The 13,162-nt window shown below is 39.4% G+C and overlaps 2 protein-coding genes across 4 annotated transcripts in view; both read right to left on the reverse strand.

The window, feature by feature from the left end:
* Window positions 1–1,007: 1,007 nt before the first annotated feature.
* tm2d3 (TM2 domain containing 3) lies at window positions 1,008–6,880 on the reverse strand. Its single transcript, NM_001099264.2, has 6 exons — window positions 6,706–6,880; window positions 5,706–5,801; window positions 5,416–5,576; window positions 3,547–3,721; window positions 2,830–2,905; window positions 1,008–1,736 (listed from the first exon to the last, which is right to left on the reverse strand). Exons 1-6 carry the CDS (start codon window positions 6,812–6,814, stop codon window positions 1,571–1,573), a joined length of 783 nt encoding a protein of 260 aa, NP_001092734.2. The 5' UTR covers window positions 6,815–6,880; the 3' UTR covers window positions 1,008–1,570.
* A 357-nt stretch (window positions 6,881–7,237) lies between these two features.
* Window positions 7,238–13,162, reverse strand: part of tars3 (threonyl-tRNA synthetase 3) — a 20,494-nt gene continuing 14,569 nt past the window's right edge. For all 3 annotated transcript variants that reach the window (XM_073930115.1, XM_073930114.1, XM_073930116.1), the window contains 5 exons: window position 13,162; window positions 11,998–12,102; window positions 11,796–11,868; window positions 11,057–11,171; window positions 7,238–8,844 (listed from right to left, as the gene is read on the reverse strand). The exon at window position 13,162 is cut by the window's right edge and continues 100 nt beyond it. In XM_073930115.1, the coding sequence (XP_073786216.1) occupies window positions 8,696–8,844; window positions 11,057–11,171; window positions 11,796–11,868; window positions 11,998–12,102; window position 13,162 (443 nt within the window). In that variant the 3' untranslated portion in view covers window positions 7,238–8,695. The remainder of the gene's footprint in view (window positions 8,845–11,056; window positions 11,172–11,795; window positions 11,869–11,997; window positions 12,103–13,161) is intronic.

Genomic DNA, 13,162 nt, shown 5'->3' on the forward strand with positions numbered 1-13,162 from the left:
TACTGCCACTTATAAAGAAGTATACAGTGTGTGTGTGTGAGTGGATTCAGGAGCTCAAACCGGTCAGGCTGAACCCAAAACACTGTGTGTACATGTGTGTGTGTGAAAATGAAGAGAGGCGCACTTACATTCATCACAATGGCAGAGCGGGTGTGTGTTCCTGGAATCCGCAGAGAGGAATAAAGCTGTTTGTTCAAGAACAAGAGATTCAATGGCAGCACGACACACTCTGTTCTTCACCATTATGGAGGATCATTCAGAGAAACACTCATCACACACACACTCATACAACATGCACACGGTCTGTCACACATATACATGCATACACACAATTAAAGACACACTGTCACACACAGCACAAACACATCCACATATTAACTTACTGGCCACTTTATTAGGTACACTGTCCAGCTGCTGGTTAACGCAAATGTCTAATCAGCCAATTGAGCATCAACGCCACAGCCTACCTGAGTATTGCTGCTGACCATGTCCATCCCTTTATGAGCACAGTGTCTCCATCTTCTGATGGCTACTTCCAGCAGGATAACGCAGCATGTCATAAAGCTCAATCATCTCAGACTGGTTTCTTGAACATGACGATGAGTTCACTGTACTCAAATGGCCTCCACAGTCACCAGAGCTCAATCCAATAGAGCAGCTTTGGGATGTGGTGGAGCGGGAGATCTGAAGCAACTGCGGATGCTATCATGTCAATATGGAGCAAAATCTTTTCAGTAGCTTGCTGAATCTGCCATGAAGGATTAAAGCTGTTCTGAAGGCAAAAGGGGTCCAGGGGTACTAGTAACGTGTACCTAATAAAGTGGCCTGTGAGTGTACACTCAAATACAAACACATACTCAATCTCTCTCTCTCTCTCTCTCTCTCTCTCTCACACACACACACACACACACACACACACACACACACACACACACACACACACACACACACACACACACACACACACACACACACACTCTCTAAAATGAATGTGAGGAACATCATGATCGTCTTCAACATGACAGCGGTTTATTCAGAACTCAACAGTGAATTAAAACATCAGCAGAGCGAATCATTATCATATTTACACACACACATATTCATATATATACACACAGATATATACAGGGATCATTAATCAGTGAGATCAGCCTGCGCACGTGCCTCCAGCATCCTCATTCACAGCAGATGGAGCTCTGCCCGAGTGGGAGTGTGGGAATCTGGGATGCGGTCGTCACGGTAACGCCAGCGCTCACAAATCTGGGTTGCGGTCATCACGGTAACGCCAGCGCTCAGAATTTTGGAATGCGGTCGTCACGGGAACGCCAGCGGTCAGAATTCTGGGATGTGGTCGTCACGTTATGCCAGCACTAAGAAATCTGAGATGCAGTTGTCACGGTAAAGTCAGCACTTAGAATTTTGGGATGCGGTCGTCACAGTAACGCCAGCACTGAGAAATCAGAGATGCAGTCGTCCACGGTAATGTCAGCACTACGAAATCTGGAATGCAGTCGTCACGATAACATCAGCATTCAGATCTGGGATGTAGTCGTCACGGTAACGCCAACATTCAGATGTGGAGCGAGCCGTCGGCTGGACCCACATACCCCACGCCGATCAGCAGCACGTCGATCAGCGTCCAGATGCCCAGACCCCCGAAACTGAAGAGTTTACCCAGACCCTCCCTCCACTGACCCAGGTAGAAGCGGTCCGCGCCAAAACCACCCAGAGTGATGCTGCACACACATGCCAAGAACATGATAAGAACACGCCAAGAACATGTCAGCCCTCACACTCATAATGCAGTCTGGTCTGCTCAGACACACTCAGGAGGAGTGTGCACGCAAGTCTACAATAATGCAGCTTTTAGAAAGAGAGCAAAACATAGGATTATAAAAATATGTATGAATAAAATCTATTAATCTGGTCAAAATGTAGTGCAATATATTAATAATACATACACACACATACATGCATACATGCATACATACATACATACATACATACATACATACATGCATGCATCCATACATCATACATACATACAAGCTTACATGCATACATACATGCATACATACATGCATACATACATGCATACATACATGCATACATGCATAAATACATGCATACATGCATACAAACATGCATACATACATACATACATACATACATACATACATACGTCACACACACCAAGAACACGTCAATAACACGTCAGCCCTACTATTTATAACGCATTCTGGTCTGTTAAGACTAAAAGGAGTGTGAATGTTTATAATCAATGTTGTTTTTATAAAGGGGCCAAAAAATACACTCAGAATACAGTAAATGTCATTTTTAGGAGATTATAACAAGTCAGACGGATGTAATGCTCAGTCATTTTGGAGTTGGTGTGTCTGAAATGTTAAAAATCATTAAATAAATCCAAAACAAATTGAATACAAATAAAATTCATTCGTCTGGTCAAACCTAAGTCCAATATATTTATCCTTCTGTTCATATCTCAGACATTTGGGCTAAATTTATCTGATAAATGTATTCTTTCACTCATTGACAAACCACTGTAGCCTCGAGCGCTTTGTGTAGCCTAAAAATAAATTATGCAAGTAAACTTCACAAATTTTGGGTTAAAAAAACAAGCCCTGATTGTAAAGTGTAATAAACATAATGAGTTCACACAAAAATATGCAAACGCAATCATAAAGGCTTTTTTAAGCTTATAAACAAAAAGCAACCAATCAGAATCCATCCTGCTTCATAAAGCTTGAGCATATAAAGCATCAGGTGACAAAAGAATCAAAGGAATCAAATGAGTGAGCAGTGAATCACCTGAGAGCCAGAGCTGTTGACCACTTATATCCTCCAGTCCAGTTGCAGAAGAGACGCTTCTGAAACACTCTCTTACCTGACAGAACACACACACACACACACACACAGACACACACACACACACACACACACACACACACACGAAACATTATTAACACACATGAGCACTTCAGTCCTCTAGATGTGACTCAGTTCAGTGTTCAGTCCGAAGGCAGCTGAAGAAACGTGTGTATTGTAGGTCACTAATGTACTTGACTATAATGTGCAGTTCTCATTTGATGCTTGACATAATACTGAGAGGCCGGGGCATAGAGTAGCTCCTCCTTTAAAAAACAGCCAATAGCCAACATAGTTAGCCACGCCCCTCCAGCTGCCAGTTTTGTCATCAAACAGAAAGGGTGGTCAGGAAGAGTCTGTTAGGTTGTAATAACTCTCCCTAAACCCTTTACAGGCCTTTATGAATGAAGCGCCTACTTTACTACATCCAATCAGCTCACAGTCAAAAAACAAGCCACGCCCACTGTTGTCTCATTTAATATTCTGTTTCTCTAGGAACTGCGTCACAATGCAAAGAAAAAATCAATCGCAGCTCCCGGTTCAACACACATCGCATTAGTGTTTTCATGTGGAGAGATGTTGTTAAAAAGCAAGGCAGCGTTTTTGGTAAAAATACCACCGGTGTACATGTGGACACAGCCCGAGCGAGCAGAGACGTACCGAGGCAGTGCACGTGCTCCAGCACTTCACAGCTAGCGTTGTAGCGTCTGCGCGGACACGACACTGTCATGCAGTCGCTGGAGTTGGAGCAGCGATACTGAGACGCGTCCAGCTGAAAACAGAAGCGGCACAGGAGAGAGAGAGTGAAGTTCTGCTGCCGCTCGCCCTGATCGCTCTGAAAAACACAGAAAACACTGATATTACAGCATACTCATCTTCTATTACAGGATGAAAACACTCATCACAGACACTGACATTAGTGCAAAGAAAACTGACCTCCTATTTATATGGCAACACTTTAGCATAATGGTCCATTAGGTAATGTATTTACTAGCAATAACTAAGTATGAATACTCTTGTAAAGCACTTATTAATCATTCTGGACTGTAACCTATGGCACAATATTTATAAAACTTGCCTCTGATTTTATTTTGGTAAGCACATTGTACATTAGAATTGGTCATTTTAATTAATGATACAAATCTAAATATATAAATATAGAGTACTTAAATGACTTAAACTGTGCAATATATATATATACACACACACTCACTGGCCGCTTTATTAGGTACACCTGTCCAACTGCTTGTTAAAGCAAATGTCTAATCAGCCAATCACATGGCAGCAGCTCAGTGCATTTAGGCATGCAGACATGGTCAAGACGATCTGCTGCAGTTCAAACTGAGCATCAGAATAGGGAAGAAAGGGGATTTAAGAGACTTTGATCGTGGCACGGTTGTTGCTGCCAGACGGGCTGCTCTGAGTATTTCAGAAACTGCTGATCTACTGGGATTTTCACGCACAACCATCTCTAGGCTTTACAGAGAATGCTCCGACAAAGAGAAAATATCCAGTGAGCGGCAGTTCTGTGTGCGCAAATGCCTTGTTGATGAGGCCAGAGGCCAGAGGAGAATGGCCAGACTGGTTCCAGCTGATAGAAAGGCAACAGTAACTCAAATAAGCACTCGTTACAACCGAGCTCTGCAGAAGAGCATCTCTGAACACACAACACGGCCAACCTTGAGGCGGATGGGCTACAGCAGCAGAAGAGCACACCGGGTGCCGCTCCTGTCAGCTAAGAACAGGAAACTGAGGCTACAATTCACACAGACTCACCAAAACTGGACAATAGAAGATTGGAGAAACGTTGCTGCTCTGATGAGTCTCCATTTCTGCTGACACATTCAGATGCTCGGCTCAACAACATGAAAGCATGGATCATCCTGCCTTGTATCAGCGGTTCAGGCTGGTGGTGGTGGTGTAATGGTGTGGGGGAGATTTTCTTTGGGTCCATTAGTACCAATTGAGCATCAACGCCACAGCCTACCTGAGTATTGCTGCTGACCATGTCCATCCCTTTATGAGCACAGTGTCTCCATCTTCTGATGGCTACTTCCAGCAGGATAACGCAGCATGTCATAAAGCTCAATCATCTCAGACTGGTGAACATGACGATGAGTTCACTGTACTCAAATGGCCTGCACAGTCACCAGAGCTCAATCCAATAGAGCAGCTTTGGGATGTGGTGGAACGGGAGATTGGCATCATGGATGTGCAGCCGACAAATCTGCAGCAACTGTGTGATGCCATCATGTCAATATGGAGCAAAACCTCTGAGGAATATTTCCAGCAGCTTGATGAAACTCTGACTCGAAGGATTAAGGCAGTTCTAAAGACAAAAGGGGTCCAACCTAGCACTAGTAAAGTGTACCTAATAAAGAGTGTAAATAGTGAATTTGTTTTCATGCATGTGAATTTGGCTATGCATGTGTACATTGTGTTTTCTGCATGAACTATCATTGAGACTAATCTAGCTCTGTAGTGCGCTGTTGTCGGGCAGCTAAATAAAGACTGTACACATCGTCTCACCACGCAGTGAACTCCGGCTCTTGGTCTGCAGGTGTAGTTGTGCGGCCGGCCGTAGCTGCAGTTGTGGTGAAGTGCACAGATGATGCAGTCGGCGGGTAGTTTAGAGCACAGGCCTCCACTCGGACACTTGGACACGTAGTTATCAGTGACCACTGGAGAAGCTGAACACAAACACAACACACCGTCTTGAATAAACACACTGAACACAACACAACAGCTTCTCACTGTCTTTAACTGGCGAATAGTTCAGACTGTGTGTGTGTGTGGTGAAGTGCAGTATTGATTGTGACCTGAGGATGCGGTCATGGCCACCGGGCTGCTCATCACTGACTTCTGCTGGGCTAAATATGGAGGATCCTGACCCACATGAGGAGAGCTCAGATACCCTGCAGAGAGAGCAACATTACTCATGACAAACATCTGAAAATTAAAGCATATTTCATTCAGAAAACAAAGTCAAAATCATGCACTTGCACTTAATAATCCAGATTAGGGCTGCATGATATTGGAAATGTCTAATATTTCATTATTTTGCGATTATATAATGCAATATGACCAGATAACCTAAATATCTCTATTCGGAAAGAATGATTTGGCAGTGCATCTGCATACAATATAATACATATAATAATCAATCTACAAGCATTAATAAATGCAATAAAAGAGAGATATAAATGAAATAAATAAATATGGGTTGCAGCTTTAAGGGTATTCTCTGTGTAAAACATGAGCTGGATAAGTTGGCGGTTCATTCCGCTGTGGCGACCCCAGATTAATAAAGGGACTAAGCCGAAAAGAAAATTAATGAATGAAGCTTTGCTATGGATGTGACACATGTGAAATTGGCATTTGTGTGACTTTGATAAATCAAATATAATAGTGTGAAAACATTAACAGACGTGTTTGAGTATTTTCAGTCCTGTACAATACAAACCTATACAAACAAACTTAAAAAGGGTTCAGCTATTTTGCTGTAAACGTTATATTTGTCATGGCAAGGTTGACATTTTTGTGTAATTTATCATAAATTATATAAACAATACTCATTAATAATTTGGGAAAGGCCTCCATGTGCTGTAAATACATTCATTTACAAAAACACAATATCAAGACACGACCTGTTTTTTAAATATAACATTATCATACACATATTCACTATTATTTGCTTTATTATTGACATTACACCACGATTTAACCAGTTTACACTGGACTCAAACCGAGAACAACAACACACACTGCAGGAGATCAGATCAGCAGACACGCTCTCCAGAGCCACGAAAACACACGTACCGTCCACACATGAGGAGTAAATGTCGAGCAGCAGCAGAACCAGCATTATATACGAGCTCATTTTATTCCGTCCGCGATCTAGAACCCATTTCTGTCCGTTCGCCGTCATCGTGAAACACTGCTTCCGCCGTTTGACCGAGTCTACTGCTCGCTTCCTCCTACGTAAAAGTCCCAGGGGCAGCTGCTGGCTGAAAATAAGTCACGGACAGCACAGCTCTGCGCAAATGCGAACTCAAAATGTTATGTTTAAATTGAAAGTACAAAGTTTATAAAGACTAATTCTTATACTGTAAAATGTCTCAAATTCTTAAACATTCATAAATACAGATTAATAAGTAAGCTCCACTTTATTTTGCAATGAGTAAGTATTTTCAGTAAAATATTATGTACTATCATCATGGCAAAGATAGTAGAAAATAGTTATTAAAACTAGTATGTCTAAATAAAATCCCAAGGGAAGTTTTTGAAAAATTATTAATTTCACAGGATGGCAAACATAACTTTGTCTTCAAATATGCAAAAGACACAATAGTTATTCTTTCAGAGTCTTTATTTCAATCTTTCAGCACTCAAACACACTTGAACACGTCTTATTACACGGCTGTCTGGAATACTGTATTCTAATTGGTCAGTCACGGTATTCCGAGGTCTGCAATTCCCAGATAACAACCTCTGAATAATACAGACTCATGCAGGAACTGAGAATCATCTTGTCCGTCAGTGAATATGTTTGCATCCATATACTTAAATCTACATTCATATGTATCTGCTTGTCTAGCGTGCAGGTTAGTGTATGCTCCATCAGCTGTTTTCATTCTGTCTGCTTTGTGTTTAATTTAAAAAATAATCAACTATTATGGCTCACAATGTTTGGTGTCTGTGCGTACTGTTGACTGTAAAAGCACTAACCTTGCAAATGCATGTCAACTCTGATATGATGCACACATCTTGTTGTAATGTTGGATCTTTCACTTAGTCAATCTGCATTGATACAACAATGTGTTTTGTGTTTGTTTTGTGGCAAGTAGCAGTAGAATAACCGTGATTAAGTACATCCAGGATGGTTGTTTTCTAGGAATAAACCCTTAAAAGTTTTCTACAGCAGTGCTGCACTTCACATTGGGCTGCTGATTAACCTGTCAGGCTTTATTCTGAGATAACAACCTCCTGGATCTACAATATCCATAACACATAAGAGCCAGCAAACTCAACCTTCTGGAAATGACCCTTCATTCAACATGGCTTTAGTTCTCCTTTCATCATCATCATCATTATCATCATCAACCTACATTAATTCTCATGTATGGTTCAAATGGACTCCCCTTTCATTATGTTGGTGCTGTTTTTGCACCATTGACTTCCATTATAATCTCATTTATTGATTTGTTGAAGTCATGACAGCAGATGATCATGCATTCTTGATTGTTGCCGGGTTTCCCCGTTTGGGAGGAGGCAACATGTTTAATGTTAACATGACGAAAAGAAAGTCAATTTGAGTGAATTGTATTGAGTTTTTTCTAAAATTTCAAAGTATTTACCCCAAAATAAAATGTGTCAAAATAAAATGTCACCAGAAGTCATCACATTTGCTGACACACAGAGAAAGCTGTGGGCAAATGAAGACTCAAAATCAGCCTAGAGTGGATGAAAACAACCCAATGACACACAAGGGATAAACATCTGCATCCTTCATCTTCATCATCATCATCCTTCATCTTCATCATCCTTCATCATCATCATTATCCTTCATCATCATCATCATCATTATCCTTCATCATCATCATCATCATCATCATCATCATCATTCTTCATCATCATCATCATCTTCATCATCATCCTTCATCATCATCTTCATCTTCATCATCATCATCATCATCACCATCATCTTCATCATCATCATCCATTATTCATCACCATCTTCATCATAATCATCACCACCATCATCATCATCCTTCATCATCATCATCATCATCCTCCTTCATCATCTTCATCAGAAGTCATCCTCTGCGTTCCTGCACTGTGAGCGTCTGAGCAGCATTAGTCTCTCCATCACCTCCAGAACCGGCAGCTCTCCGTGAACTTTGTTGTCTCTGGTGCGAACATTCACACTGTTGCTGAGACGCTCCTTTTCTCCCACCACTGACACACACACACACACACACACACACACACACAGAGAACCATTATAAGCACATTAGATCACTGGGAAACACAGACAATTTCAGCATCCCTAATTCACCTGTACCACATGTGTTTGGACTGTGGGGGAAACCGGAGCACCCGGAGGAAACCCACGCCAATATGGGGAGAACATGCAAACTCCACACAGAAACACCAACTGACTGAGGCTCAAACCAGTGACCTTCTTTCTGTGAGGCGAACGTGCTACCCACTGCGCCGCCTCGTGTTTTTAATTTGAATTAGCTAGTGTAGTAGTGATTGTATGTAAAAGTGCTTATAAAAATGGCAACATTTTAGGTAAATTACATCTAAAAAGTGTTTGTTTTGACTTAATTTGGAGCAATAATCTTAAAAAAAAACTTTATTAGTAGCACTTTGCTGCCATCTACTGGAAAAACTTTTAAAAATGGAAATGGAAAAGCAGCCTGGAGGAGTTCGCAAACTTTTCAGCCTGCAACCCCAAAAATGACTATGCCAGTGACTCGCGACCCCCAATATCCTCTGAGGTGGTTGTAAATATATAAACTCTGCACACAACAGCGCACGCAAAAGGCCCAAGTCTATTTTTTGTTTATTTTGGAGAACACCGCTTGGAGATCATCCTCCATGTTCAGTCGTGACCTGTATTTATTTTGTGAATGTATGTGAGTGCTGTAAGGGTGTCATAAATTTGAACATGATGCCATAAAATCAATCTGTGTCTTTATTATAACGTAATCTCTTCAGGGGGCGCAAGAAAACCCAGAAAGGCTGAAAAATTCTTTCATTTGCATGTTGTTTTATTAATGTAGCAATTACCCACGTGTTTTTCTTCTGTAGGTTATGAATAAAACATGATCATTTTAATTGTTTATTAAAATAAAATCAAGCGACACCCCCTCAGTTTCCCGCGACCCCCTGGGAACCACTGGCCTATTGTATGCTAATAATATATGATAACAAATGTTACCTTGATGTATTTATAGCATCTATACCGTTTTCTTCAGCAATGATATTCATTTATCCATTTTTTTTTTCGGCTTAGTCCCTTTATTAATCTAGAACTATTCCAGGATATGTTTTATACAGCGGATACCCATCCAGCTGCAACCCATCACTGGGAAACATCTATACACACTCATTCACACACATACACTACAGATAATTTAGTTTCATGGGGGAAACCGGAGCACCTGGAGGAAACTCACGCCAACACGGGTAGAACAAACAAACTCCACACAGAAACGCCAAGACTCCAAAAAAATGCCAAGAGCCGAGACTCGAACCAGTGACCTTCTTGCTGTGAGGCGTTTGTGCTATCCACTGCGTCACCTTGACGCCCAGTGAATCCTCGTCTGCTCATAAAAAATAACATTTTAAAATTGATTTAGTTTTTAATCAGATATTTTTATTTTATTTTTTTATTTAATTAATTTTTTAATCAGATTTTTTAAAATTTTTTATTTAATAATTTTTAATCAGATATTTTGATTTAACTTTTACTTAATTTTTATTTTATTCAGCTTTTAATCAGATATTTATTTTTATTTTTATTTTATTTAGTTTTTATCAAATATTTTTATTTTTTAATTTAATTTTAATTATTTAATTTTATTTAGTTTTTAATCAGATATTTCTATTTTATTTTATTTTATTTTTATTCTATTTTTATTTTATTTTAATTTTTAATTAGATATTTTTATTTTATTTATTTTCAATCAGATGTTTTTTATTTTATTTTATTCATTTTTTAATTAGATATTTTTGTTTTATGTTGATTTGATTTTATTTAGATTTTATTCAGTTTTTAATCAAATATTTTTACTTTATTTTTATTTCTGTTTCTTTTTTTATTTTATTTTATTTAGTTTTTAATCAGATATTTTTATTTTGTTTAGCTTTAAAAAAGATATATATTTTTTTAATTTTTAATTTTATTTAATTTTTAATCAGATATTTTTATTTTTTATTTAATTTTTATTATTTTATTTTATTTTATTTAGCTTTTAATCAGATATTTTTATTTTATTTCATTTTTATTTTATTTTATATTCATTATGTTGTAAATATGATTTTGGACTATTGTTGGAATAAGCAGCAAGGCATGGGGCGCCAGGTAAAATCTAGCCTAGGGCAGCAAATTGGCATGAAACTGCATGTTCATACTGGAGGGAAACACTGCAGCTCTTACCCAGGATGAAGTTATATTGCGCCAGCTGTGCATTACGAATCTTCTTGTTCAGAAGGCAACTAGAATCCAAATCAGCATCAGCCATAAAACCAGCTTCGACAAACCGCTTGCAGACCTAAAAGCAGAAGCACGGAGAAGATCTTCAGCATCTGAACCGCACAAATTAGCAATCTTCAGTCATTTCACATCTCAAGTTAAGGATCTTCAATTCTGTTAGGTATTTTAAAGGGCCAGTCCACCCAAAAATGAGAATTCAATCACTATTTACTCTCCATCAAGTGGTTTAAACCCTGTACGAGTGTCTTTTCTGAAGTTAAACACAAAGTAAGACATTTTGAGGAATGCTGAAAACCGGTAACCATTGACTTCCATAGTTTTTCAGTCATTTCATTCTCAGGTTAATGGATCCTGAATTAAGTATGTTAAAGGGTCAGTTAACCCAAAAATGATAATTTACACACTATTTACCCTCACTTAGGTGGCTTCAAACCTGTATGAGTGTCTTTTCTGAAGTTAAACCAAAATAAGATATTTTGAGGAATGCTGAAAACCGGTCACCATTGACTTTCATAGTGGGAAAAACAAATACTATGGAAGTCAATGGTTACAGGGTTTCAACATTTTTCTAAATGTCTTATTTTGTTCATACTCTATCAATTTGAAAATTTTAAATAATTAATTTAATTTAATTTGCTTATTTCTCTACACTAATGAATGAATGATTATGTTGATGATGTACCTGTTTGGCGTATTCTTCAAGAGACGGGTTAACTGGAACTAACATCACCTGACGTGGAGAGAGCCACAGTGGCCTGAGCAAACACGCACACGCACACACACACACACACGCACACGTACAATTACACACACACACAGTTATCATACTGTGAAACTGGGATGTTTTTTTCAGGTGTGTGTAATTGTAGTTCAGGATAACTCACCACTTGCCTGCGTAGTTCTCAGTGAGGATAGCGATCATTCTCTCCACGGAGCCCAGGATGGCGCGGTGGATGATCACAGGTCGGTCCCGGTCATCCCCGTCCTTCCTGCAGTGATGAAGACGGTAAGAGGAACATTCAGAAGTGGAGTGAGTGTTTACACTGAATCCTGATCTGAATTCACTCCATATACATCAGATTGAAGAAGAGTAAGCATTCACACTGAATCCTGAGCTGAACTGAATCCACTCCACATAAGTCAGAGTGAAGCAGAAAGAGCATTCACACCGTCTGTATTGTCTAAACAACTAAATTCTCTCCATGTATGTCAGACTGAAGCAGAGTGAGCATTCACACTGTCTGTATTCTGTCTAAACTGAACTAAATTGACTCCATATGCATCGAACTGAAGCAAAGCAAGCATTCACACTAAATCCTGATCTGAGCTGAATTCACTCCATAGATGTCAGATTACAGTTGGAGCAAGCGTTCACACTGTCTATATCCTTTATAAACTGAATAAACTCACCCGCATACAGTACATCAGGTTAAAGTGAAGCGAGCATTCAAACTGTCGATACTCTTTAGAAACTGAACTGAATTCACTCCACATACGACAGACTGATGTGTTCATACTTTCTATATCCTTTCTAAACAGAATTGAATTCACATACATTAAGATTATAGCAGAGTGATTGTTCACACTCAATCCTGATCTGAACTGAATTGACTCCACATACATCAGATTAAAGCAGAGCAAGTGTTTACACTGTCTATATCCCTTATAAACAGAAGTTAATTCACTCCACATGTCAGACTAAAGCAGAGCGAACCTTCCCACCCAATACCTGATCTGAACTGAATTCACTTCACACACATCAGATTGCTGTGGAGTGAGCATTTACACTGACTATATCTTTTCTAAAATGAACTGAATTCACTACACATATGTCAGATTGAGGAGAGGCAAGCATTCACAGTCTCCATATCCTTTCTAAACTGAACTGAATTCACACAACACACATCTGATTGAAGTGAGCATTCACACTGTCTCTACGCTTTTTTCTACTGAACTGAATTGATCCGATATTAACAGAAGTTCTTCCACATCCGTCAGCCTAAAGTGGAGCGAGCATTCACACTGAGTCTAAACCAAACTGAACTCACC

This window comes from Danio rerio, chromosome 18, assembly GCF_049306965.1.
Source record: "Danio rerio strain Tuebingen ecotype United States chromosome 18, GRCz12tu, whole genome shotgun sequence".
NCBI classification, from domain to species: Eukaryota; Metazoa; Chordata; class Actinopteri; order Cypriniformes; family Danionidae; genus Danio; species Danio rerio.

Bases quoted from the DNA above. Each gene is read 5' to 3' on its own strand.
- tm2d3 (NM_001099264.2), bottom strand. From the start codon at position 6,814: ATGACGGCGAACGGACAGAAATGGGTTCTAGATCGCGGACGGAATAAA. The intron at 5,802-6,705 runs GTACGTGTGTTT...CTCTCTCTGCAG, and splicing joins TTACTCCTCATGTGTGGACG to GGTATCTGAGCTCTCCTCAT. The intron at 3,722-5,415 runs GTGAGACGATGT...TGTGTTTTTCAG, and splicing joins GAGCCGGAGTTCACTGCGTG to AGCGATCAGGGCGAGCGGCA.